The sequence below is a fragment of the Balaenoptera borealis genome (assembly GCF_965194805.1).
Source record: "Balaenoptera borealis genome assembly, chromosome: 8".
Taxonomy (NCBI): Eukaryota; Metazoa; Chordata; class Mammalia; order Artiodactyla; family Balaenopteridae; genus Balaenoptera; species Balaenoptera borealis.
In genome coordinates, this window is record NC_138865.1 from 10,482,973 (window position 1) to 10,510,058 (window position 27,086).

The following is a 27,086-nucleotide window of genomic DNA, read 5'->3' on the forward strand; positions in this document are numbered from 1 at the left end:
GCTAATCCCAGCCTCCCACCCCTCCCCCCACCCCTCCCCCCCTTTGCATTTTGGATCATATTCCTGGGTAATTTCTGGATTTAAACATTTTGTCTTTTCTTTTTTTAAAAAAAATATTTATTTATTTTGGCTGTACCAGGTGTGAGTTGTGGCATGCATGCGGGGTCTAATTCCCCCATCAGGGATCAAAACCCAGCCCCCTGCATTGGGAGCGCGGAGTCTTAACCACTGGACCACCAGGGAAGTCCCTCTTTGTCCCTGTTTTTATTCTCACTAAAGGCTCTTCAGGAATAAAAATGCTCACTTTTTAAGAAAAAAAAACCAGCCAACCAATTTGCTAACCATTTGCTCAGTAGAAGTTTAATGGAGAAATATCTGTTTAAAACAATAGGTCAAAAAGAACAACTCTTTTACAAACAAGTTATGGCAGTGACGAGTCAAAACCCCACTCTTGATTTCCTGTTCCTTGAACCCACCCCTAGAAGAGGGAAGAGGCGGGTGAGAAGAAAAGATGGGGCTTTTTAAATGTTAGCTGGAAGAATTACAAAAATACACTCTGATGTAGTAACAGGGTGGTCATGAAACATGCCATGGGGGGAGGGGGCAGGAAGGAGGGGGGAAAGGAAAGACAACCAGATGCGGCTGGGCCCTGGGGGTGGAGGCCTGGAGACAAGGCCTTCCTCAGGGCCTTGGGGAGGAAGGAATCCTGATTCCCAGCCTGCAGGTCTGGGGCTGGAGACATGCTGATTTGGGGATCACCCGGACACCTGGGGAGACAGAAATGATTACAGTGGCAAATCTGACAGTTTTTTTTTTTTTTTAAATTTTATTTATTTATTTATTTATTTATGGCTGTGTTGGGTCTTCGTTTCTGTGCGAGGGCTTTCTCTAGTTGCGGCAAGCGGGGGCCACTCTTCATCGCGGTGCGCGGGCCTCTCACTGTCGCGGCCTCTCTTGTTGCGGAGCACAGGCTCCAGATGCGCAGGCTCAGTAGTTGTGGCTCACGGGCCCAGCCGCTCCGCGGCATGTGGGATCTTCCCAGACCAGGGCTCGAACCCGCGTCCCCTGCATTAGCAGGCAGACTCTGAACCACTGCGCCACCAGGGAAGCCCCTGACAGTTTTTTTGACCCTTCAGTTCTGTTTTCCCTAGTGCCTGAGCAATAGACAGGAGGCAAAGAAAAGCTATCATTCACATAATTAGCCCCAAAAGCAGCAAGAAGGGTTCCCTGTCTCCCTCTATACATCTGCTTTCCTCGCCCCCGGTCTAGTGGCAGGACCAACAGAATGAAGGGAGGTCTGTGGACTAGGGCTTGGAAGGCAGAAGGGGAGAACTGCCCAGAAGCAGTTCTCTCATCCCTGGAGTTTGGAATCTGTGTGTGGTAATTCATTTCTTCAGGCTAAATAGAGCCCTCATTTATGGCTCTCTTTTATAATACAAGTGCTAACTTCACTAATGTCTCACCAGGAATGAATCTGCTTACTTTCCACAGTCTAGAAGTTCAAGGCCAGGGACAGCAGAAGAGAGGAGGGAAGTATAGGGCCAGGGAAAGGGACCGTATATACCACGACCAGTTGTGCACTTTTCACAGGTCTGTCTAGGACTGGTCCTGCACCCCAGTGTCCTTCCTTTCTAGGACATCATTATGTAACAGGGAAGAACTTTTGTATTCTATTACATGTTAATCACTAAAGAGATGCGGCCTATAAGCTTAAGTTATACATAAAGGCCCATCTCTGGGAATCCTGCTTCCCAGGTAATGAGCATTAAGCTAAAATACCTTTGTTTAGCTCCCAGGAAACACCCTGACTAGGCAGGCCCACCTGTGAATGACTGCAGGCAGGAAGAAATTAACACATCCCCTCCAGAGGCTGATGGGAACCAGGAAGTGTTTGACCTTACGCCCTCCCCTTTTAGTATAAAAGGAGCCTGAATTCTAACTCAGGCAAGATGGTTTGGCTCTCCGTCTTCTCGGTTTGCTGGCTTCCCGAGTAAACTCATTATGCTTTGTCCCAACAACTCATCTCTCAGTTATTGGCCTGTCGTGTGGCCGAGCTTAGACCCAGTAACAATTATACTTTATGAATAAGGTTTTTTTTTTTTTTTTTTTTTAATATTTTGGACGCACCGTGTGGCATGTGGGATCTCAGTTCCCCGGCCAGGGATTGAACTCACACACCCCCTGCGTTGGAAGTGCAGAGTCTTAACCACTGGACAGCCAGAGAAGTCCCTGAATAAGGGTTCTTTATCCCGTGTGTTAGGTGGCGCCATTTCCTCCAGCCTTCTAAATATAGGTTGGTGTTGGATGTCTCAGGAGTCCAGAACAGCCTGGCAACAGGAGTCCCCCAGCCTTGGAGAAATCTCAAGCATGTGTGGGGCTGGTTGGAGTATGTGTAGGCGAATAAAGACAGGCTTACGGGACTCATAAATACACATCCGCACTGGAACTCAGCAACCATGAATGCGTGGAAAAAAGAATGAGTGAGATGGTCACAGGAGGAGAGCAATCAATAACACCCAAATGAGCTGGTTAATATCTGCAGTGTTTCCATCAAGAACTTTACATCTTGAGCAAAGCCACAGACAGAAGCTGGTTACCAGTTATGTTTCTGTGCCACTCAGTTGGAAGCTTAATAGGTAACTAGAAAAACCAATTACCTGAATAGGGGCTCAAATAGTTTTTTGTTTTTTTAAATAAATCGATTCTTGCTAATGTGACTGATTCTGAACTCTCTTTAGGTAAAGAAAATGGTTGCAAAAAAAAAAAAAGAAAATGGTTGCAGTTCAGAGTTAGACATGTCTTCAGTGTTCCTTGAGGGTCCCTTTAAAGAAGAATATCTTTAAGATTTGAAAGAATTCAATTCATGCTAGTTCTGAAAAATTTACCATTAGGTCCTGTGCAGGTATGGCTTAGGAAAAATAGAATGCTTGTTAAGGATCCAAGAATATGACTTCAAAAACAGTGCAGGTTAATTCAGGGCCTTCGGAGATTAGTCATTCTGCTAAAATAAACACGGCGGCCTTCGGCTCAAAACTTAATACCTATACCCGTGTTTGGCAGTGGATGTTTTGCAAACAAGCCAGCCTACCTGCAAAGCACTACGTGGACTGCCTCCCTGCTAAAGTGTGGTTGCCAAAGATTCACACGTGTATTAATATACTTTGGAGGAAGATTTTTAACAATCTGGCTACCTTTGACGTACGGGAAGCAAAATAACACAGCACATGCAGACTTTTTCCTCTTATGCCTCTGAGTCAGGGAAAAGCCCCCACCTGGGTAACAATGTTTGGGGAAAGTTTTTGACCAACTGATTAGTTCTTTCTGTTAGGGGAAGTTTCTAGACTGTTTAAGGAAAGATATGAGATACTGCAGATAATCATATTCCCACACATGAATTAAGGCATATATGCTTGATGGTTGGGATTTTCTTAGATTTTCAGACAATTCCACTGTGCTGGTTCCCTTTGCCACTCAAAGTTACGTGTAAGTTGATGGGCTGAGGAAAGCTGAGTTTGTAATGACTGGGCAATAAATTAGTATCTCTGATGTTTATCATCTGGTCTGCATTATAGGCACATGTATAAACATGTCTATGGGGGTAAGAACATACCAGAAGGGAGAGAGGAAGAAGGGCAAGCAAGCAAACAAACACAAAACAAAAATGGCACCTGGAAAGAGGCAAAAACTGAGGAAAGATGATGATCCCTTAGTCCCTCTTCCAAAAGCGACTCAGGTCATTTGGGCCAGATTCTCAAAGCCTTGCTCAGGTACCCTTGGCTGCAAAGAATCAGCCCGTCTCTGGCAAAGTGGTCAGATGGACGAGTGATGTGTGGAAGAAAGAGAAGCAGAAAAGTGTCCTGACAAGAACGAGTCCTAACCAGAACTCCTTGACTGGGGGAGATTGGGAAAGTTTAATGGTTTCCATGGAAGCCAGTCACCTTGAGATACAGGGGGGAAGGGAAGGGACAGCTAAGCCATCTTTGAAGGTGAAATAGCAACATCACAGCCACAGAAATCAGATTCTCTGTGAATGGCTAAGCGTAGGTCCAGTTCTCGGTTCTTAGTCTCGGAGGAAAGGTGAGTGAATGGTTTCTATGGCAACCAGATAGGAGGATTGGTCCACTTAACTGTCCCCATAGAAACTAAGCTCCTGGAGAGCTATAGAGGAATTAGTTATCTCAACACACTACTATTATCCCCATGGTAACCAGTCTCTTAATGGCAGTGGTCAGCGTCGAGAGCACTCCCAGGAAAATCTTTGCTCCCAGAGAGAAGGTGGGCAGGAGGTAGGGAGGTGGCTTTACCTCCCAGGCCTCCCAGGAGCTGAACCCCTGGAGGTGGTGTAGGGTGTGTGCATGTGTTTGGGGGCCAGCGAGCTTCCCCAGGCCAGGGAGGATGGCTAAGACAGGGGTAGAGGAGGTTCCTTTTTGCCCCCAGCTCATTCGGGCCCCACTCACTCATGGGTTGAAGTGGACGGTACAGCTGGGAGGGGCTCCCCTTCCGGCTACGCATTACCATTCTGGTTCAGGGTGCGCCGGCGCTGGCTGGACCGCAAGCTCAGGACCAGGTACTGCCTCATAAACTCACTGAACCGCTTCTGGTTGGCCAGCTTCCGGGCCGACTTCCGGGCTCCGGTGAAACCCCCGAACCTCTTCTGCAGCTGCCTCTGCTCCATCTCCCCCACCTCCTCCATGCCGGGCTCTGTCCCTTTCTGAGCTTGGAAGAGGCTCCTGGCACGGGGCATTCTCTTCAGATGCTGCATCTCAGAGGCTCTTGGCTGGTCAAGAGCAGCTGCCACGTGCTCTGGGTCAGCAGGGCTGAGCTGCCAGGAGCCCCTCGCCATGACCTTGGTGCACGGAGTCCAGAGAGGGCCGGAGAAAACCTTCCCTTCACACTCGAGGATGCACACCTGCAAAGATGGAGGTGGAAGAGGGAGAAAGACCAGGGACAGCTATTGGTCCAAGGCAATGAGGAGATCAAGTCTGTGAGGAGGTCAAGTCCTTCTGTCGTCTACTTTGGTGCCAATGCAAGTGCTCCTGAAGCACCTATTTATCAAGTACCGTGCAGCAGTTTTACATGCAGTTATTTAAGTTCGTAGAATTTCAGAATTGGAAAGAAGCAGAAAACTAGCCCAGCTCTGTCATTTCACAAAGAAAACTGGGGCTCAGGGAGGTGAGGTTAACTCACCACAGGAGACACAGCGAGTTAACAGAATTAGTGCACCAAATCTGCCCCACGTTATAGCCTTCGTCGGGTTTTTGGAGCCAAACACAACTCATCAGGGTCACCCATAAAGAAGAATTTTATTTTGTTCTCTTATCAAGCTTAGGAGAGGTCAGATCGGTTTAAGAAATTGGAGATGTCAAAGTATGTAGTCACGTAGTTAAATCTGCATGGTTATTTTAAGGTCACCAGGTAAAGGTCAACCTTGGTGTGATTCATTTTTCACCTCACATACACTAGTCATCACTATCTGTGCATCAGTTATAGAAAATGGGGGTCAAACTGACTTGTGGTTGCCAAGGGGGAGGGAGAGTGGGGGAGGGATGGATTGGGAGTTCGAGGTTAGTAGATGCAAACTATTACGTATAGAATGGATGGATAACGAGGTCCTACTGCATAGCACAGGGAACTGTATTCAATGTCCTGGGATAAACCATAATGGAAAAGAATATGAAAAAGAATACATATGTGTATAACTGAGTCACTTTGCTGTACAGCAGAAATTAACACAACATTGTAAATCAACTATACTTCAATAAAATAAATTTAAAAAAAAAGAAAATGGGGGTCAAGACTTTGGGATGTAGGCAGGTTGGGCATTCGGGGAACATCGGACACAATCCAGTAGACGCGCCAGCCCCCGAGGAACTCCTGCTGCTGCTCTGCCTCTCCAGGCATCTCCATTTCTCATCTAGACGATCAGCCTGACCATGATATCTCCCACCCTCCTGACTGGTCCTGGCCTTGGCCCTTTCCTCCCACGTTCCGGTCTCCGATTAGGTCTCCTGGAAGCCTCTGCCTCCAACTTTTTTTTCCTATTTGCTGTTTTGACTTCACCCTGAATGCTCCTCTCTGTGTTTCTGGCCTTAGCCAGATGGAAACCACCTTTCAACCTGACCTTGACATCATGGTCAGCAGGAAGCTGCAGAGCCCTTCGTCAGACCTCAGAGTCTTTGCTTGGCTTATAGGGCATCAAGAGTTACTGCTCTGCCTGGGCAGGTGTGGGACGTGAGAAGATGTGTGTGTGCCTCATCGGCCCTACCTGGGGAGCACGAACATCCACCCAGGTGTTCAGAGTGGCACAGATGCCTCTACAGGCAAGGTTTCCAACCTGATCTCTAACCAAGGAGTGAGATATGTGTGCAGCTTAAATCACAGACCTCACAGGCTGTTCCACCAAACCCTCAAAATGTTCCCTTCAATCCGACTTCTCCTGAAGCCTTTGCCACCTCCAACCCTGCCCCTCTTTTGTCACTGCCCAGGTTCTCCAAGATGTGGTCATGTGCCCATGTCTCTATCTCAGCATCTTCCACTTTCTCCTCAACTCCTTGCAATCTGCTTCCCACCCTCATCCCTACTTGAGGGACCTCCAGCGACTTCCCAGTCACCAGATCCAATGGTCCTACTTAGTTCTTGACCTGCAGCATTTGGTAATGGGGACCACACCCTCCTGAAAATTCTCTGTCTGACACTGCAGTCACCTCTCAGACTGTTTGTGCTCCTTCCTCCTGTGTTCCTAAGATTCGGTCTTTACACTTCTCATCTCTCTTTACAATCTGCCCCTTGGTGACTTTGTTCATTTCTGTGATTTTGGCCATCACTTCTTTCAGGGCACCCCAGGTCTCTATATCCGGTACCTGTTACCTCCTGAAGTCCAGACACTTCTCTGATCCCTGTCTTCTATCTCCATCAAAATGTCTGACCAACACATTAAGTGCAATTTGTTAAGAATAAAGCCCACCTTCTCTTCTGGGGCAGAGGCTACCAACTGCCCATTCTGTACCCATCTCCCCTCTTCCTTACTAAGAGAACACTTGTGGGACTTCCCTGGTGGCGCAGTGGTTAAGACTCTGCTCTCCCAATACAGGGGGCATGGGTTCGATCCCTGGTCGGAGAACTAAGATCCCACACGCATGCCGCAACTAAGAGTTCGCATGCCACAACTAAGGAGCCCGCCTTCCGCAACTAAGACCAGGTGCAACCAAATAAATAAATAAATATTTTTTTAAAAAAGAGAGAGAACACTTGTTTTCTTCCTGAAGGCCACATATATGTTTCCCAACCTCTTTTGTAGCCAGAGGTGGCCGATGACATATACATGGAAAGGACCAGGTGGGGCTTCTGGGAAAGTAGGGAGCTGATTTATCCGGGAAGAACATCTTTTTTTTTTCCTTCTTCCTCCCCTTCCTCCAGCCTCCTGCTTAGAATGTGGACATTTTGGCTGGTGTTCAATGGGCCATCTTGAAATCTTGAGGAGACTCAGAGGATGGAACCATATGAGGGTGGCAGCCGTAGACAGGTAAAGCAGAAAGCGAAGGAGTCTGTGATGTGATGGAGCTGCCATACCAGCCGTGGACTGGCCACCTCCTGACTTCTTTGTGAGGAATCAAATCTCCATCTTTTCATCTTTTTTTTTTTTGGTTGCACCACGCAGTCCCCGTTCCCGGATCAGGGATTGAACCCAGGCCAGGGCAGTGAAAGCCCGAAATCCTAACCACTGGACCACCAGAGAATTCCCAAATCTCCATCTTATTAAAGATGTTAACTTTAGGTGTTTGTTACTAGCAGGTGAATTTAATTCTTATCTGATATACTTTCTCCACCCCAAGTCTGTCCTTCTTCTCTGTGTCTCTTTGTCTATCTCTGAACAGCACCTTATTCGCCAGTTGACTCAGGTTTAGAACCCTGGGCATCACTCTGACGTCTCCCTTCTCAGGACCCCATTCCTCCATCCAATTAGCATGTGAGTCTGCCCCCTCCTTTCCATCCCCTCTGCCTAAGTTCCTCTTGGGGTGCAGTGGCTTCCTAACAGATCTCTCCATCTCTGATCTTTGCTTTGCCTTAATGCATTTTATATCCCTGGCAGAATAACCTTCCTGAAGAATGGATCTATAAACATATCGTTACTTACCGACAACTGTCCAGTATCTGTCTTTGTCTATAAAATACTGTAACTCCAAACTCCTGAGCAGAGCATTCAAGTGGCTCCATCATCCTGTCCTCGCCCGTCTTTCAGTTTTGTTTTTTTTTTTGGCCGCGCGGCATGAGGGATCTTAGTTCTCTGACCAGGGATCGAACCCGTGCCCCCTGCTGTGGAAGCGCAGAGTCCTAACCACTGGACCACCAGGGAAGTCCCTCAGTCTTATTTCTGAATCTTCCTCTCAACACCCCTCATTGCTTCAGGCATATGGGGCTGCTCCTAGTGCCTCAAACACAGCAAGCTCCCTCGCCTTCCCCATGTGTCTTTTCTCACCTGTTCCTTCTGATGGAATAACCTCCTTCCATCCATCCTTTGGGGCCAGCCAGGCTCCAGAGCTACCCCTCAATGACACCTGCTCCTGGCTCCCTGGCTGGAATTGCTCTCTCCTGCTTCTGTGCTCCCACAAAACTTTGTTTTGCGCTTGTGGAAATTTGAATGCTTAGTATAGTTGTAACACCTTACAAGACAGAATATGACAAGTTAGGGACCACATCTTACTCATGGAGGAATCTTCTCCATCCAGTAAATAGGAGGGTTTCAAGTAGAGGTTTGTTGCCCTGAGCTGTATTAATAAAGAATTCACTTTATATTTAGCTAAGCGTGACAAAGGGAGAACTTTTTTTAAAAAAAGAAGAAAAGAAAAAAGATGAGAAAGGGAGTCACTGGAAGAACAGGAGTTGCAGCTAGTTGCAACCAGACTCGAACTCCTCTGGCATTTAGCACACGCTTCTGATGTAGTGCTTGTCACCCTGTTGCAGCTCTTTGTCTTGTCTGTCCCATTAGACCAGGGTTCTTCACCTTTTTTTGGGTCATGGACTCTTTTGAGAATCTAATGATTCTCCATAAGGGATTCCCTCCCTTTCACCGTATAAATGCACATTCATGTCACATTTGCATATAATTTTAGGGGGTTCATACATCTTCTAAAGCCTAGCCACGGACAGGCACCCGTGGACTCCAGGCTTAGGACCTCTTCACTTGGCTGCTAGCTGTGCTGTAGGGAGAACGTGTATGCGTTCCAGGCATCTCATAGCTGGAAAACAAAGTGGAGTCCCTAGTGAGGATGTGAAATGAAGAGAAACAGAGGAGGAAGAGGGGGTCTGCAGCTGAGGTCGCCCAATGGCCACACTGGGAGATGCCTCAACTCTTCTCGTGCATCATCAAGGCATTGCATAGACTCCTTGGGCAACACCTGGTCCAATGGGTCCTACACCTGGGTGTGAATCTGAATCATCTGCAGAACTTTTTAAAACACAGAATTTCATAACCCAGTTAAATCTCTGAGGAATAGAACCAGGGTTTAAAGCTTATTTTTACAAAGCTCAGGTAACTGTGAGATTTGCCTAGGTTTGGAAACGACCAGTGTGGTCCATGTTTGCATGTTATACTGAGGTTCAGTAATGGGTCCAAAACTACATGGTGAAATAACAGTATAACCTGAACAGAACTCCAATGTTTCAAGTCCCAACCCAGGACACCTCCTAGTCAGCGACTTCTCTGTGCTTGCAATACGAATTGGTGGAAACTAATGGGAAAATAAGGATTCTATGAGACCAAAAAGTAAGGTTCTGATGGGGAGATTGCTCATTTTCCGCTGGACCAGAGAGAAGAAAGAGATGGTATCCAGTGGGAGGGTTACTGTCACTCTCCTTCACTGGTAAGGTTTCCAAGGAACACCTTTGCCCAGACCACCTGCTGGCCAGAGGTGGTGGGGTTGGCCCCTACTGATACACAAGAGTTTTGCGAGTATGTCTTTTCCATTTAGAGTTTCCTCCGAGATGCTGACAACTCAGTGAGATACATAGAGAAACCAGTTTTTCACACCCACAAACTCACTAGGTAAGAAAGAATGATGGGCAAATGCCACAGATGGGGAGGGTGGACTCTAGAACAATGGAGCTGCAGACTTGAGTGGTCTTTATGAACCCCTACTGGGATTTGTTAGAATGCAAATTCTTAATCTATACCCCTGGAGATTCTGATGCAGTAAACTGAGGGTGGGGCCCAGGAATTTGCATTTGCAAGCATCCCAGGCGATTCTGAGGCTGGATTACACTTTGAGAAACCCTGCTTTGGAACTGGCTCTGAGGAGGAAGAAACCATTATGGAACATGGTGTTTGGGGACTCCTTCAGAGAGTCACTTGGGTCTGTGCTTCGCCTGCTCCTGAAACACTTTGAAGAAAACTGAGTAGAACCAATTTGTAGTTTGTTCTTTTAGATCATCATCCTATTGGGTTATTGCTCTACAGCAGTGGGTCTCAACTGGGAGCAATTTTGCCCCCCCAGGGGACATTTGGCAATGTCTGGAGACACATTTGGTTGTCACACAGTGGGTGGGAGCAGGGATGTTACTGCTATCCAGTGAGTGGAGGCCAGCTGTTACTGAACACGAGGTTGTGTGCCCGACGCACAGTGATGCCAGACAAACCGAAACACTGGAGTCTGGAGCAGAGAAAGGTTTATTGCAGGGCCAAGCAAGGAGAACAGGTGGCTCATGTTCAAAAATCCCAAAACCCCTGATGGTTTTCGGGGAGAAGTTTTTAATAGGCAAAATTTGGGGTGAAGGCTGCAGGGTGTGTGACTTTGTTCTGATGTGTTGGTGGTGAGGTAACAGGTGCTCCAGGAATCTTGTGCTCAGCCTGGAGTTACCATCCTCCTAAGGGTGGGGGCCTTAGTTCCCGCAGAAGAACACAAAGGTATTGTTATATGTATCCCTTGAGGAGGAACCCTGCCCCAAGGCTGCACTATTGTTTGATTGCTCCTCCCTTGTCCCTGATTAACAACTGTTTGAACCTACCCTTTGGAACTCAGGGAAAGTTCTGGAGGCTGGATGAAGCCTATTTCCTACAAACAAGAAATGGGGGACACAGAAAGGGTTTGTACCCAGGAGGGCCCCACAGAGTCCTGCTCTGTTTCACAGGGACACTAGCAAACATCCTAAAATGCATAGGACAGCCCCCTTCTCCCCAACAAATCATTATCCAGCCTAATATATCTACAGTGATGAGTCTGAGAAACCCTACACTACAGGGTCAAGGAGATAACAGGAAAGCATGGGTAGCACTGGGAAAGCCAGTAGAAGTGAAACAGGAGGGAAGGGGGCAGGGCACAACCTCTAAAAGAAGGACATAGCCTTAGAAGATATGACATAAACAGGTTAGAACCAACTAGGTCCAAGATGGTGGAAGATTCAACTTCCAGTGGCACATTGAACCTCATTATACACTCACTGTAATACATTAACATCTAAATGACACACCTACGGGTGCCATGACAGTTCCGGGGCTGACCATAAAAGGTCAAAAAGTGGGTGGTGGTCCAATTCCTGGAAATCTCCTCCCCCTCTGCAAAATAGTTGGAATAATCCTCCCACTCATTAGCCTGTGAAATTACCCAGCCCATAAAAACTAACCACCCCATATTTCGGGGCCTCTCTCCTTCTGAGATGGCCCACACTCTGTCTATGGAATGTGTATCTCTCTAAATAAATCCACTCTAAATAAATCCACTTCCTACCCTTCACTTTGTCTTTTACTGAATTCTGTCTGTGATGAGACATAAAGAATCTGAGCTTCATTAAGTCCTGAGACCAGGTGTGTGATCTCAATTAAAAGACCGTGGGTTCAAGTCTCAGTCTGGGTTTTGGCTGGGTTCCAGTCCCAGCCCCATTGGTTCAAGTCCCAATCTGAGTTGTGCGGTTTCAGGAGTGAAGTGTAGAGGTGAAATGGACCTTTGGAGCACACTGGGTCCGATCCTCACAGAATAGGAGCCTCAAAGTGCTTGTTGTATTGTTCTGCTCCTTCCATTTACAGAAACAGGTGGAAGCTGTTAAGCCCAGAGGCTATCAGATCTTCTGTGAGCCCCTGAGTTTCTAAGCCCAGATGGTAATTAGGTTGTGTGTCAATCAGAGAAAATGAAATTCTACGATCAAACCAGATGCAGAGCCCGCAACGGGACTCAACATACTATTAGATGAATTAGGTACTAACAAAATCATCTCAATTCTTGATTTAGGAGAAGGTTTTGGGCAAAAATGAGGAGTCCAAATTCACAGCAGCATTTGTAACACCAGATGGGCATATGAGCTTAATGCCTAAACTCTCTGGTCTGAGGGACCCACCAGCTTCTTTCCAGAGATGGGTTAATGGCCCGTTAAGTGAGCTGGACACATTTTCACAGCCCACACTGATGACATTGCTATATTAAGCCACAGTATGGAGGAGCATCTGGAAAGTCCCAGATTGGTGCCAAATTGATCTGTAAATCTGGGCTTGGGAGGAAACTGAGCAAAGGGCCATTTGGATGTCTGGGATCGAAGATTAGGGAAACAGGCCCACGAGCCCATTGGAAGGAAAAGAAGCAGCTCATTGAGTTTGTCACGTTTCTGCCACTAAGGAATCCAACCACTTCTGACAGAGAGACATTTGAGATCTATTTGCTTTAGGAGGTTCTGCCAGGATATCTGAGGGCCAACACTAGCAGGCCAGCAGAGGAATAGAACAAAAGAAAAACGTATTAGGAACTCCTACTGCAAGTCAACTACTAAGAATTTTCATGTAATGAAGACAGAAAGTACTAGCAGAAGGTAGTCTCTTCTGCTGTTAATAGAGTTTTAGGGAATTTAAATAAATTTCCCCAGACCTTTCTTGGGAGTTACCTTCTTCTTTGTCTCTAAAACAACTCAGTGAATCTAGTTTTTTTCTTCTTAAGCCGTTGGTGTAAGTACCATTCACAATTTAGCTGAAAGCCCAGGACATTGCAATGGTTTGGGGTGTGTGTGAATCATTTACTGACCAAAATGATAGTCTAACAAAAAGACAACCATACTTGGACCATTGCCCTGGAATGAAAAATAAAGAAATTCTTGATGAAGCCAAGGGTCCAGAGGGTCCTGGGAATAGCTCAGGATTACATCATTTGGTGGAGGGATTGGGGAGGTGACCCTTGCCTAAATATCTGTGTCCCCCATCATTCACAGAGTGGACATACTCAAGGGTTGAAAGATTCGGAAATGAGATGTGGTTGCCTCAATTCTAGGCATCTCATAAAACTTTAAAAAATAGGTTAAAAGTGAATACAAGCTAGAAACCAGACAACCAGGCGGCCAGGTCCTCTGGGGGTCGGCAGGCACTGGCGGGGATTATCCCACACTGTGAGGCTAGAACTGGCCATTTTCTAACAGTGTTGTCTGGACCCCAGAGACTGAAGATGCTACGGAGAAATGGAAACAGGCTCCAAATTCTTTCCTGGCTTTGAAAGACACCGGTGTAAAAACTGTGCAGTGCCTGCACCTCTTAGGAGACTAAAGGTCTTGCAATTTTACAGTTTCCATGGGACCTCTTAACTGAGTACTGCTCTGTGTCACACACTGCAACATGCTGGAGATACCCAGAATAATCAGCAAAGAAAGCTCGTACCTGGTGGTGAGAGACTAGCCGACGCAAGTAATCATCAGAGAGCAAAGGAGCTAGGGGCTGGCTCAGCTGGGGCCAGGTGGGGAGAATCAGCAAAGATTCTCCTAAGAGGGGAAACCTAATCTGGGTTCTGAAGAATGAGTAGGATTTATTGGCTGGGGGAGGAGGGAGAGCCACGAGCAAGATGGCAGGTCAGGTTCTTGGAGCCGTGGAAAGGGAAGGGAAGCCTGGATTTCCCAGAAACTATGGAAAGTGATGGAAGCCCAGCAGAGGAGAAGTGAGGAGTGTACCTTTGGGCGTTACCTGCTGTCTGGGGAGAGCGGACGGCCTGGAAAGTGGGTGCGGCATCTCAGAAGGAGGTAAGAAGCAGGGAATCTTGGCGATTGCTTATGTTCAGGGGGCAGGAAAAGGAACAGGACCCCAACAGGAGGCAGAAGAGGAAGAGTCATAGTGGAGAAGAGAGCCGGGTTCACACAGAGAGGACGAGGAGAGGAAACCTGCACAATCTGCCGGGGGTTCTATGGTTAGGAGCTGCTGGTGACCTCCGAGAGCAGCTAAGGAGTGAGGCAGAGGCAAGGGGCTCAAAGTCACAAGTGTAGATACTCTTTCAAAAACCTGACAACGGAGGGAAGGAAAGAGCAAGTGGGAGAGGGGAAAGAAGGAAGAATTCCCAGCAGGAAAATCAATGGTACAAAGGAAGAAGGAAGAAGAAAGGGCTGGAGGGCAGATCCTGAGATGGCAATAAGGAGGCTGGAGAGAGTCTGTCCCTGGTGGCCTCTGTTGTCTCAGAACAGGGCTCCCAAGGTCAAGGTGTCCTGGGAGTGGGAGCATTATAGTGCTTCACAGTCAGGTGCGATGTTTGTTACAAACAAATCACCTAAATCCGTGAATGCTTTACTTTGTAGAAAATAAATTAGAGCAGACTTAGGGTTATCCTTATAGCTGACGTCCTCACACTTCTTTTTCTATTGTGAAATACACATATCATCAAATTTAGCATTTGAACCCTTTTTAAGTGTACAGCTCAGTGGTATTAAGTATTGATATATTCACATTATTGTCCTACCATCACCTCCCCCAGCCATCTCTAGAACTTTTTCATTTTCCCAAACTGAAACTTTGTACCCATTAAACACTAACTCCCCTTTCCTCTTTCCCCAGCCCTTGGCAACCCCCATTCTACTTTCTGTTTCTGCGAATCAGACTACTCTAGGAACCTCAGGTAAGTGGAATCATACAGCATTTGTCCTTTTGTGACTGGCGTATTTCACTTAAGCATACATCTTCAGGGCTCATCCATGCCGTAGCATGTGTCACAATTCCCTTCCTTTTTAAAGCTGAATAATATTCCACTGTATGCATAGACCATATTTTCTTTATCCATTCATCTCTCGGTGGTCAGTTGAGTCATTTCCACCTTTTGACTCTTGTGAGTAGTGCTGTTATGAACATGGGTGTACAAATATCTGTTCGAGTCCTAATGCTTTTTTGAGTGGGAGATAAAGGGTTGCAGTTAAAGCTCGTGATTCAGGAATTGTTCACAACTTTCAGTCTTGTCTAGGCTGCAACCTCAGAGCCGTAAAAGTGTGGCATTTATGAGATTATTGCTTAATCAACTCCTTCGCTGGTTTATGTGTAAACTAGTTGTCTGCTCTGTTTACTAAGACCAAGGGAAAGCATTTTGTTTTGGGTGAACTTTTAAGCCTCTCTGGGCTGCACAGAAAAGGCAGGTGGGCCTTCTGTGTTCTAGCCAAACTCAGCTTTTCTCAGTTCCTTAATTGCCGCTCCCCTCCCCGGAAAGGCATTTGCACATGTGCCTCCCTCCCCTCCCCCACGCCTCCCTCCATTACCTGGGCACCTGGGGCTCTGGCTCCCTGCCTCTTCACTCCCGATCCTCTTTCGGTTTCCTTAGAGACTTAGTTCCTCCAAAAGCCCCCTCTGCCCCTCTAGACTAGGTTGGGGTCCCCTGTTCTTGCTTCCCCAGGGCTCAGTAATTACGCTCATGGAGGGATTGGGGGTTCTTCTCTCCCACCAGTTGTAAAAGCCATCCATCCGCTCACCTCGGGGCCCTTGGCCTAGCCCAGTGCTCAGCACATAGTAGGTGCTCAGGAAACCCACCATGGCTGAATGAGGAGGATGGATGAACTTTGAATGGGTTCTCTGGGGATGCGCTTCATGATTCGGTGGTTATTACCGTTCAGAAAACAGACTTGAAAACCACTGAGCTGGCACAGGAGGAGCTTGGTGTTTGGGTGCGTCGGGGGCTGTGTCTGCTCACGTTAGGGTGTTATCCCAGCGTGAGTACTTGGTTCCTATATTTGTATGCTTGCCTTAAGAAACAGTACGCTTGCCTTAAGGAACAGTAGGCGAAAGTTTGTTCTTAAAGGTTGTGGAGTTTCAAACTCTTTTGAAAAGAGTTTACTTGACTACAGAGAAAAAGTAATTGAGTTATAATGGATTTAATAGGAGAGGAATAACTAAACTGTAATGAAAGCAGTTGAGAAAGCAGCTTACTTAGTAAAAAGAAATTTAGTGCTCAAATCAAAATTTAAAATACGAGAGAGCATTTAGGTGTTCATTGTAGAACTGTCTATAATATCAAAACGGAAGGGCAACATACATGTTCAACAGGAGGGGATTGGTTAAGCAAAGTATACTATATTCATGGGAAGAAGTAATTTAAAATAATGTTAGTAACAGGGGAAAATTATCCTTGTGTAACATAGCAAGTGAAAAAACTAGGATTCTTTCTCTGGTGGGATTAAAGGTGATTTAAATTTTTTTATAGTTTTTGGAATTTGCCAAATTCTCTAGAATGAGTATGCGTTATTTTAATGATGGGAACAAAATGGCAGCATGGGTGGGTCTTTATATGAACATGGTAAAGTGGAAAGATGACAGGGTTTGCTTTCAGAAGATGCTCAAGTCCACATCTGTTTCCTACAGAGCCTCTGACACTGGGAGAGTCACGTGACCTTGTGGGGGGGAGGGAGGAGAAGACAGGGTTGCTCCTGGACCTACCTCAAGGTTGAAGCTGTCAAGAGCTGGGCGGAGCTTCTCTCTGCAGGTCATACAGTCCTCCTGACAGCTGCTGGACGCGCTGGAGAAGAGGCTGAGCAGCAGGAGGTCACAGAACAGGATCTTCATGGTGCAGGAGCTGGAAGCAGGACGCTAAAACACAAGTGAGGGCGGGTGGCAATTAGCACAGCCCTTCTGTGGGGGCCGGTAGGGGCTGGAGACCCTCACACAGGGGATGCGGGAAAGACTTTTCTGAGGGGACTGTGCAGCCGGGCCTGAGATTCCACCTCCCAGGAGGGGAGTGGGCTGTTGAGAGCACAGGTGGCCCTGGGCCTGTCTGCCAGGCATAATGTTCAGGCAGGGCTAGTGTCTGGGCTCCTGGGGGGAGGACCCCTGCGATTCCTGCCACTCAGCTGACCTCCACGGGCATGAACCCTTCCAGGGAGCTAAAGGCCTCACTTTGCAACTTACCAGCGTGCGGCCTGAAGACAACCTCGCCCAGCCTCAGTTTTCATAACTCTAAAAGGGGAATAGTGGTACCCACCTTGTCCCAGGGCTATTGCAAAGATTAGACCCATAAGGGACGTTTTGCAAAGTGCGGTGATGAGTGAGACGTGTACAGTAGATTTATGTGCGGCTGATCCTCCCCAAACTCCCCTACCTCTGCCAGGAGTGCCCCGAGGCCCAGAATTCACTCTTCCGGGCGGTTCTGCTAGGCTCCTTGTCTGTTTCCCCTGCTAGACGTGAGCCAGCTTCCTGAGCACAGAGCTAATACGTTCACCTTGCTAAGCCGTGCAAAGCACAGGACGAGGCTTGGCAGAACCAGGCTTTGGAGTTATCTATTGAAAAATGAACAAAGAAGGACTTCCCTGGTGGTTCAGTGGTTAAGACTTCGCCTTCCAATGCAGGGGGTGTGGGTTCCATCCCTGGTCAGGGAGTTAAGATCCCACATACCTCACAGCCAAAAAACCAAAACATAAAACAGAAGCAATATTGTAACAAATTCAATAAAAACTTTAAAAATGGTCCACATCAAAAAAAAAATCTTAAAAAAACAAAGAGACTATTCTAAGGTAATAGCTCTAATGATTATTAGTTAGATCAGTCGTTTATATTCTTTATGTAGGATTGTCTCAAAGATGTACAGTTCTTCCTGTTTCCCTTTAAATTTTTCCTGTGATCAAGTCTCCTGAATCAGAAAGCTATTTTCTTGGACTACCTCACTTTGGGTCCCTGTAGAACCATCTTTATTTGGAGGATTAAATGGAAAGGGGAACAAGGGAACTTTCTGGAAATGTGAATGTTCTTGATTGAGGTGTAGGTCACAGGGGTGTATGCGTTTGCCAAAAACCCACTGAATTGTACATTTAGATTCTGTGCATTTCACTGTATGTAAACTTTACCTTAATAAGAGTTGAGCATAGAAAAACAAAACCAATTGCCTTAATTGCTTTTTCATCAGACTGTACTGAGAAAACGTAAAAGCCTTGCTGTTCAAATGCGGTCTGCAGATCAGCAGCACCCCCTGGGATCTTGTAAGAAATGCAGTATTTCAGGCCCTACCCCAGAACCACTGAATCTGGATCTTTTCAGTAAGATTCTCAGGCGATTCATACATGTGCTGAAGTTTGAGAAGCAGTGGTAGAAGAGGGATGTGAAATGGAGCAAGTCAGTGGGAGAGAGAGGGGGATCCCGTGCCAGTGGCCATGTTGGGAGACCACCCCAGCTCTTCTTGGGCGTCATCCAAGCATTTCATACCAAGAGGATGTCGAATGAAAGATGCTCAGTCAATGTTTGTTAAGTCAATGAGGTGACGTTTGAGATGGGTTTTGAATAATGAGTAAGAGTCTGCCAAGAGGACAAAGAAGAGGGCATCTGAGAGACACAGAACTACCTCGCTTTTAACTAGTGACTCCACCTTTTCAAAGGCGTATTGGAATCGGGACCACAGCCCGGGATCGGGGGGTGGGGGGGAGATAAGCAGGCAGCTGCACTGGGGCCCCCTCCCTAAGGGAAGCACTTGCTTAGAGAGAGAGAGGCTCCGTCTAGATGAAACAGGGTCATGTTGGCCATCCTAAAGGGTCTGACCTTTACCCTACAGATTGGGATGTCTGGGGTTAATGAATAATGAACTTGAACATCTATTCAGATGAATATATCTCAAATGCATTTTTCTCCTGTACCCCGAGGGCTAGTGCCTTAGCTGAGATTTATTGCCTTGGTTACTGTGATGGCCCCCTAATTAGTCTGCCTAATGATCCCCCTCCCCGACCAAGCCATCTCTACATCTGATGATGTTACTCATACTTAAGATAATTCTGTAACCCCCAGTGGGAGGCGGCGCGGCTCCTGCCCAGCTCTCTGGCTTCAGCTCCTGTCACTCACCCTTGAATCTCCTCTATTCCTAGTGAATCACACATAATTCCCAACTCTATCGGGTCCTTCACGCCTACTGCGCTTTGGCCCTTGCTCTATCTTCTGCCCAGAATACCCGCCACCAGCTCATACTTCATACACACCTCAGGAATTATCCCCTCTGGGAAGCCCTCTCCAAGCCCTGGTCTGAGTTAGATGAGTCTCCTCTGCTCCTGTGGCTTCGCTAAGCAGCACATCACACCGGGAGGCAAGCGAGGCCCAGGGGCCTGTCAAATAGGCACAACAGACCTCCCGAGATGGGGTTGTTGGGATTCACGTTTTCTCAGCTGCTCATCCCTACGGATGTGGGTTCAGATCCCACGCTTGCAAGTCACCCTCTCAGGTTCTCATCTGTAAAACTGGGATAATAATAGTACCTATCTTATTGGACGATTAATGGGTTGATTTTTTAAGCCGTTAAAATAGCACCTGGCACAGAACAAGTACGACGTAAAAGCTTGTCAAAGAAAGAGCCTAGGACATAGCCTTCACTCTGTGATACTATCATTGTCTTTCGCGCGGCCCTTAGCACTCTACGTGGTAAGCTTGGACTTATGTGTCTATGTCTCCCACTGGCTGTGAGTTCCTGAAGGGCAGAGATCTCGTTGTATGGTTCTCTGAACTTCCAGCACCCAGCACAGGGCCAGGCACTTAGGAGGTGCTCAAGAAAGTTTGATAAGTGACAGTGGAGTATCTCAGGAGCCCTCTCCCTTCACCTTCACAAATTAGTGAGAAGAGAACTGGGGAGTGTCTGGGATCACCGGCCCCCCGGGGGCCCGGGATGCCCATGGCACAGGAGTCACTTCAGGACCTGTGTCACTGACAAAGTGTCCAGTAGCTAACTGTTCCGCTTGGCGGGGGGTTGGCAGGGAGGAGTGGGAATGAGTTTTGCTCCAGAGCAAGGCAAGATGCCATCCTAAGCTGGAACCCCATGCCCATTCTGTAAGAAGGCTGGTTGCTAGTGGCCGGGAGGCATGGTTGGAATGGTTAGCTACGTGCTAAGTTTGCTCTGGTGCAACGTGTTGGTAGACAATCCAGGGAAACTCATCACCACTTACAGGCTCCTTTGAAGAGAACACGTATCTTGAGTTCCAAACAGCCACCATATAAGCAAAGGTCTTAAACTGAGGACTGCTTGGATAGATCTTTTGTTTAATTTGGTAATTGCCTTTACGTTTCTTGTTCTACTCAATTTCATTCTAGGCGGGAGACGGTTTTGTAGGATTTGTCCAGCATGCTATGCTCTCTTTGGCCACATGATGGCAGTGTCTGTACTTCACAGAAGACGGAAAGGCGGGGAGAAAAGGGACTGCTTCCTAATACAAAATTGCAACACATGTTTGCACAGGCTGAGCTGATAAGTTGTGGCAGATGTTAATGAAGTGCTCTCCTGCTGAGGTTTTTCATGAACTTCATTAACCGTGGCAATTTGCACATTCAGGAAATGTTTAATGGATTGACTGCTCCTGTTATCTCAAATTCTGGGTAAATGGGTTTTTAGGATGAGTTGAGGAAAGAAGATGAGCTCCTGGGACATTGAGCATGTGTTCCATTTGATACGTTTCCTGCATGTAAAATGTGGGCCTTTGTTGGTCTGGCACTTGGAAAAACCTTATCAAATCTACTTGGCATTAGCCTGGCCCTCCTTGCTGGTCCATGGTACACTTACCTCTCTTCCCATCTCTGACCTCCCTACCCCTCCACGTCCTACCCCACACTTTTATTTATTTAAAATTTAAAAATTTAAAGTTGTATTTTTTTCAGAAAGAAGAAAGTCATTTTTATTCAGCCAATTTGCTTATTCCATTCCCCAAGGCTAATCAAGGCATGTGATTAATAATATTCCCTTAAAATTGCATCGTGGGAAGTGTTTTCACTTAGATTTAATGAAAAACACTTGGAAGCAATTGAGTGCCGGGGAGGCATGGTTGGTTATTATCCTTGTTTATGAATTAGCATGAGTTTAAAGAGTAGTTGATGCTGAAGGCTAAAGGTTTTCTTTCTTTTTCGTAACAATGTTCCAGCCACACTGAAACAGAAAGATTGATGAATTTCAGTGGGCATTTAGCCTGTAAAAGAAGCCGGAAGACAGAGATTTCTACCCCTTGCTTTTAACTAGTGACTCCACCTAGTAATTAAAAACCAGTCATTACTCAACGTTATTCATTCTCCTCTGCAATTCAAAGAATCCTTAAAATGGGAATCACCACACAGTCCAACTCAAAGATGGTTTCTGATATTTAAATGAGATGAATATAAATAAAAGCTCAAAATATATGTAATAATCCTTATAAAGGGGACAACGCCTTGTCCTTTTTGGTACTCCTCACAACCCTCGAACAATTGTGTTCTAGGTTAAGACTAAACTTTCTTGAAAACTCAATAGAAGTTTTTCATTTTTGAGAAGACTTGACAACATCTGTGTGCTTTGTTGCTCTGTATATCAGTTAATGTGAAGTAAAATGAAGGTGAGGAATTAGTTAATTCCCGAGTTATATTTATGTTTGATCTTTGCACTTTGTGTGACTTTGGGAAAGTTGTTTCCCCTCTGAGAGCCTCAGTCTTCTCACCTGCAAAATGGGGATAACAACAGTTTTTGTTGTTATTGTTGTTCTAAATTGTACAATAGAGACCATCAGTAAATAACACTACCCTAAGTGTGTTTGAATTTTACATGGCTTGTATTCATTTAGTGAACCAAACTCAGCTAACCCTTCTATGTGGGGATGCTATGCGTCTGGACATCTTGTATTGAGTAAAGAAATGTTTAATTACCTTTTATTTCAGTAATAACACCTCATAAATTAATCGTGCCTCACTCTTTACGAAGATAAAATACCACTGTGTTTAGGTTAATCTATTTGCTTGTAATCTTGCTTCCAAGGGCAATGTAATTAGTTGCTTATCTGTTTGGAGGATTACATATGAAGATTTAGCCAAAGCTAAAAGTTAATTGGGTTTTGTCTTATGACCTATGAGAAAGCCTGTAATTTTAGTGCTTCTAGTGGAGAAGGGAAGATGACAGATATGCCTTTCTGCTAGAGGTATATCTGTCCCCATTCTTCTCATCAACCACACATATAAATATTGTTCTTGTAGGTTACAAAAGAGTTTTATATTCTTACACAATCCTATAATCTACGGTTAACATTATCCCCCCTTTTGAGATGAACATATGTTCATAGAGGTTAAGCAACTTGCCTAAGATCATCCAGCTTATACAGGAGCCAGACAAACTCAGGTGTTTTGACTCTAAAACGTGTTCTGGGAAACCATAAGTTCCACACACTAGACCTGCTTTGGAAAGGTTGGCAAATTCTGGTGGAATCTCGTTGGGATGGTCTCTGTATTTAATAGTAATCACATTATTATTATATTTAGCATCTTCTGTGCCAGGCACTGTGCTGATTGCTTTATAAGCATCCACCCTATGGGGTAAATGCTGTTGTCCCCATTTTACAGTTGAGAATATTGAGGCTTGAAGAGGAGAAATAACTTGAAGTGGCAGAGCTGAGAACCCAACCCATCTGATTTGCAAGCTCATGCTCTCACCAGACCTCTCAGTGATCTCGGCAGGGGAATTCCCTGGCGGTCCAGTGGTTGGGACTTTTCGATCCCTGGACAGGGAACTAAGATCCCACATGCCGCGGCCAAAAAAAAAAAAGATTTCGGCAGTTTTCTGTCTGTGTTCATGTACGTGAATTCATTGTAAGGAGCTCCTTTTGTCCTGAACTCTGGGCTCCCCCTCTCTGATGACACCCTCATTATTGTTGCCTCTCCCCAGTTCCTGGAGGAGTGTTTCCTTGCCCACCAGTACGGGGGTTTGTCTTCCACACGCCTCATTTCTTTAACGCAGACGTGACTCCTACACTGAGTTTTGCTTGTTCACCAGCTATGACTGAGGCCCCTTTATTTCTTTTCCTCCTCTGACGAATACACTTACATCCAAAAAGGTCCCTCTTCTGCTCTAAATTTCCACCTGGAAGGAGAGGATGGGCGCAGAGGAGGTGGAGGGCAAAGCACGCCCCCGCCCTGCACAGACCGGGTGTGCCTGGAGCTGGTGGGCAGTGAATGAACAAAAGCCCTCTGCTTGGAAGCGAGAGGCCTGGCCCTGCCCTCACCTGTGGGATCTTGAACAAGGCCCTTTCTTTCTCTGGGGCTCAGTTTCCCCTTCTCCAAAAAGAGGCAGTTACAATAGATTAGATGGTCAATATTTTTGATATTATAAGTTGCCAGATATTTGTTACAGTAGCCCAGCTGGGTCTCAGGAGAGGGCCACATTTTCTTTCTTTCTTTTTTAAAGTCTTTGTTTTTATTTTATTTTAAAATTTTATGTTTATTATTATTTTTTATTTTTGCTTCTACCCTCCTCCCCCCGCCCCCCGCCAGGGATTGAACCAGGGCCCCGTCGCCGAGTCCTAACCACTGGGCTGCCAGAGAAGTCCCAAGGGACACATTTTCTATCAGGGCTGCCACAAAAGTGGAAAGGTGTCATCGCTCTTAACTTGGATCTTCCTGATTCTGGCCCACGGTTCCACATATACTGTCAAAATAACTTAAATGGAGTTTTCAAAGCTTTTATTTACTTTTACAATAAAGCCTCTTAAGGTTCCTTTCAAAAAGATTAGAAAATACAGATAAGCAAAAGAGCAATGGATCTAGACCAATAATCTTCAAACTTCTTTAACTTTATACTTCTAGCAATCAGACCATTTTGAGCTCACCTTCCCAATTTATTTATAAAAGTTACATGCAATATAAAACCCACTAAAGTGCAAATTAAGAAAGACAAGATAACCACACAGAAAATTAAACCTCAGTTTCCCAAAGCCCAGTGGACTGTCGGGCACCCACGCCCCTTTTGGAGACCACTTGGCCTAGACTTGTTCACATCTAGTGACATTGGCCAGAGCTCTGAGGACAGGCTGCCAGGTCTGTTTTCCTGGCACTCAGCACTGCGGGCTCCTATCAGTAAGCCAAGCACGTTTCTCGGCTGAATGAATGAAAGGATGAATGGGGACTTGGTGGGGGAGGGGCACAGGATGAGTGTGAGCTGAGGGGACGTTGGCTCTGAGCCCTGGTTGCAAGGCAGAGCCCTGGGTGTGTGCTGGTGATCCGCTGACATTTTCACCGAGACCCAGGACCCCTCGGAGGCCAGCTCCACAAGTCACGTGCCGAGCCAGGCCCTTCAGAGCTGGCGATGCTGTGTTTCTGCAACACTGAGGCAGCAACCAGTACTTGAAAAATCACAGGATGGCAGAAAATCAAAACCGAACATGATCACTGGCTATCTAGGGAGATGCCCAGAAAATCGGCTTGCCCCCCAAACTGGTGTGCCCTAAATCTCACAGCCAGTGTGTGGTGAGAAGGAAAGCAGCATGTTGGTTAGTGGGAGGACCTATAGATATTTACATAGAAGTGTTTAGAACATCCAGTTTGCCTAATGAACTCCCAGCCATTCAAGCCACTGCAGGCTGTCATCACTATGACTCCTGTTCTCTGGGGGGGGGGGGGGGGGGCCATCCCCTCCCCTCCCCTCCCCTCCCCTCCCCTCCCTAGGATATCTGATGAGTAGTTCCACCCAGATTCACATCAGGTAGATTTCCTTCATGGGAGCCCTGGGGCTGGGGGCGTGAGGCTAATTGAACCGTGTGGATAAAAGCATAGAGAACACTCACCCTAAACCTGCCATCCCTACTGTGCGTGTGTGTATTAGCATGAAATAGACATGTAGACAAATTTAGCTCACTACCTGGCACATAGTAGGTTCCAATAAAGGTTCATTTCTTTGCCCTCCTTTTGTGCCCTTGTCCCGGCTGCCACCTCCCTCTCCAAAGCCCTTGGCTCTTCCAGATTCTACCTCCTTCCCTGCCCGGTTCGAATCCCTGGAATCTCTGAGCAAGGACTCCTTCCCCCAAACTCCTCCAGCACTTGCTGTCTGGACCACGCAATTCAGGACTTAATTACACCCAGCCTCGCATCATCTGCGAGTTGTTTCACTGTGTGTGTTGCCCCGAGCCCACCCCGTTAGTTTGTAAGCACCCCTGGCCCGAAGAGGGGGATGCAAAGGAACCAGCAAGGCTGGACTCAGTCCCCTCTCTGCCACGTCCTCAACAAATTATTTAACCTCTCAGCTTCAGTTTCTTCAACCGCAACATGGAGATAATGACACCATCTCTCACGGCTGTTGCGGGGGCTAGTGGGTGTGAAAAGCGCTAAGATGTCAATCGTTGTATGAGTGTAAAGGGCTGTTATTATCACCTCTGTTGGATCCACCCTGCCTGGTGGAGTGTAGATGATAAATACCTGATTGAATGCAGAACAGCTTTGTGACAGCTCCTGTCTTGGGCTCCAGAGAGCACCGGTTTGCGCCTAATCCTGCAATTATTCCCTTCGTTGACAATGCAAAATCGGCATCCTCTCAATCCCCCAGTACGCCCAGCCTTCAGCTGATAAAGCCAGGGCTGCCGCCCCTGGGAGAACAAAACTGCACCCCCTGAACGACCCCAGGCTGCACCACAGCGCCCTCGATGGGCAGCACAGGGAACGGTGGAAGCTGCTCCTTTTACCAAGATGGTGTTTGGGGGCAGTCTTTTCAGGGACCCTCCCCTGCCGAAGACTCAGCAAGGCCAAAGGAACACGCATGCTTTTTGTGAATGGTATCACAGCCGCGGTGGAAGCGTGCAGACTTTTTCCTTGCCACACTTTATAAATGAGAGAGAGGAGTGTCTGCAGTAGCCAGCTACAGGAAGCGAGAGAGCAGCAGTTTCCCTGGGAGGTTTTGATAAGAAGCCAGGCACTTACTTTCCCCCCCTCTATGTTGAAAACTCCGGTTTAGGCTTGCTGGCGAATGCCATGCAAAGCTCATCTTTTGTTAGTCTGCCGACCAATGTTATTGGTTATAATTGGGACAATTATGGGCTGCTCAAGGAAACGAAACACAGATGTTGAAGCCCAGGATCAGGGTATTCAAGTCCAAAGCTGCTTGCTTTAAATAGTCCATTTCCCGAATCATCCTGCCTTACTTGAAATTCCCCCAGAACTTGCCCATGTTCAGAATGAGATGGGGGAGGATGGGATGGGTAGCGGTGGGAGGGGAAGCCAGACGCAAAGGGAGAGCCGCACAAAGAGAGAAGGAGGAAAAAGGCTGAGCCCGAGAGAGTTTGGATGACTTCTGAACATCCTATTCCACAGGACCCCGGCAGAGACCTTTAGGTGGGAGAGACGGGCGGGAGGAAGAAAGATGTAAAGAAAGAGAAGAGACCTCCAAAGGATTCAGCGTCTGGAGACCAAGGTCAACCTTGCAGAAATCTACGCGGAATTCACACACAGCGACCGCGATCAGCCACGTACTGGTGGAGCACAAGTCAGGGTCCGGTTTCCGCCCCCCGCATCATTACTAGCGATTTGTATTCGGTGCCTAGGGGAGCAGGGTTCCCTCAGGATTAAAAACCCCAATCCGAATCAAGTTCAGTGATATGCTGAAAACAGTCTGCACGCCCTATGAAAAGAAGTCAGGCGCAGAGAGAAATCACTCACAAGGGTGCTTGGAGGGCTGGGGGCTTCTGGAGGGTTGCCTTGAAATGCAAGCCCTCACTCCCACCCCCAAGTGCCTGCCGCTCCCCTAACCTCACACCTATAACCACCTTGTCGCCACAGACAGCAGTGACAAAGTAGGGGCCACAGCTGGGGAATCAAAACTTTTCCTCATTTCCAAGTTCAGCTCTTCTTCGGCATCTCTCTTCAGGATAAAAGCCTCAGCCCTCCCCTCCACCCCCCCATCCGAGCCCAGAAAAGAAGACGAATGAAGGGATAACCTCACAGGAGGCCAGCAGCATCCACACTGGACAAAGGAGAGGGGCTGGGGAGAAAGCCCTGCCGCCCGGCTACTTCCCCAGGCTCTCAGCAGCGAGTCTTGGGGCTGGGGCTTGCTTGCAGTCGCCTACCTGGGAGCTGTCAGTAGCCAGGCTCCTTCGGATGTGAGGCTCCACGGTACCAGCCACACCAGCATATATACGCTCCCCCCCCCCCCCGC

The 27,086-nt window shown here is 47.0% G+C and overlaps 1 protein-coding gene across 3 annotated transcripts; it reads right to left on the reverse strand.

Annotated features, from left to right (window-relative positions):
- Nucleotides 1-27,086, reverse strand: PNOC (prepronociceptin). 3 transcript variants are annotated; one of them, XM_082402916.1, is made up of 4 exons: nucleotides 26,874-27,086; nucleotides 16,640-16,789; nucleotides 4,516-4,909; nucleotides 1-767 (listed from the first exon to the last, which is right to left on the reverse strand). In XM_082402916.1, the coding sequence occupies exons 2-4, from the start codon at nucleotides 16,763-16,765 to the stop codon at nucleotides 682-684; spliced, it is 606 nt and encodes a 201-aa protein (XP_082259042.1). In that variant the 5' UTR covers nucleotides 16,766-16,789; nucleotides 26,874-27,086; the 3' UTR covers nucleotides 1-681. The 3 variants fall into 3 exon arrangements, with proteins under 3 accessions (XP_082259042.1, XP_082259043.1, XP_082259044.1); XM_082402917.1 differs by having other exon boundaries at nucleotides 26,998-27,023; XM_082402918.1 differs by having other exon boundaries at nucleotides 686-767; nucleotides 4,458-4,909.

Bases quoted from the DNA above. Each gene is read 5' to 3' on its own strand.
- PNOC (XM_082402916.1), bottom strand. From the start codon at position 16,765: ATGAAGATCCTGTTCTGTGACCTCCTGCTGCTCAGCCTCTTCTCCAGC. The intron at 4,910-16,639 runs GTAGGTCCAGGA...CCATCTTTGCAG, and splicing joins TTGACAGCTTCAACCTTGAG to GTGTGCATCCTCGAGTGTGA. The intron at 768-4,515 runs GTAATGCGTAGC...CTGTCTCCCCAG, and splicing joins GCGCACCCTGAACCAGAATG to GTGTCCGGGTGATCCCCAAA.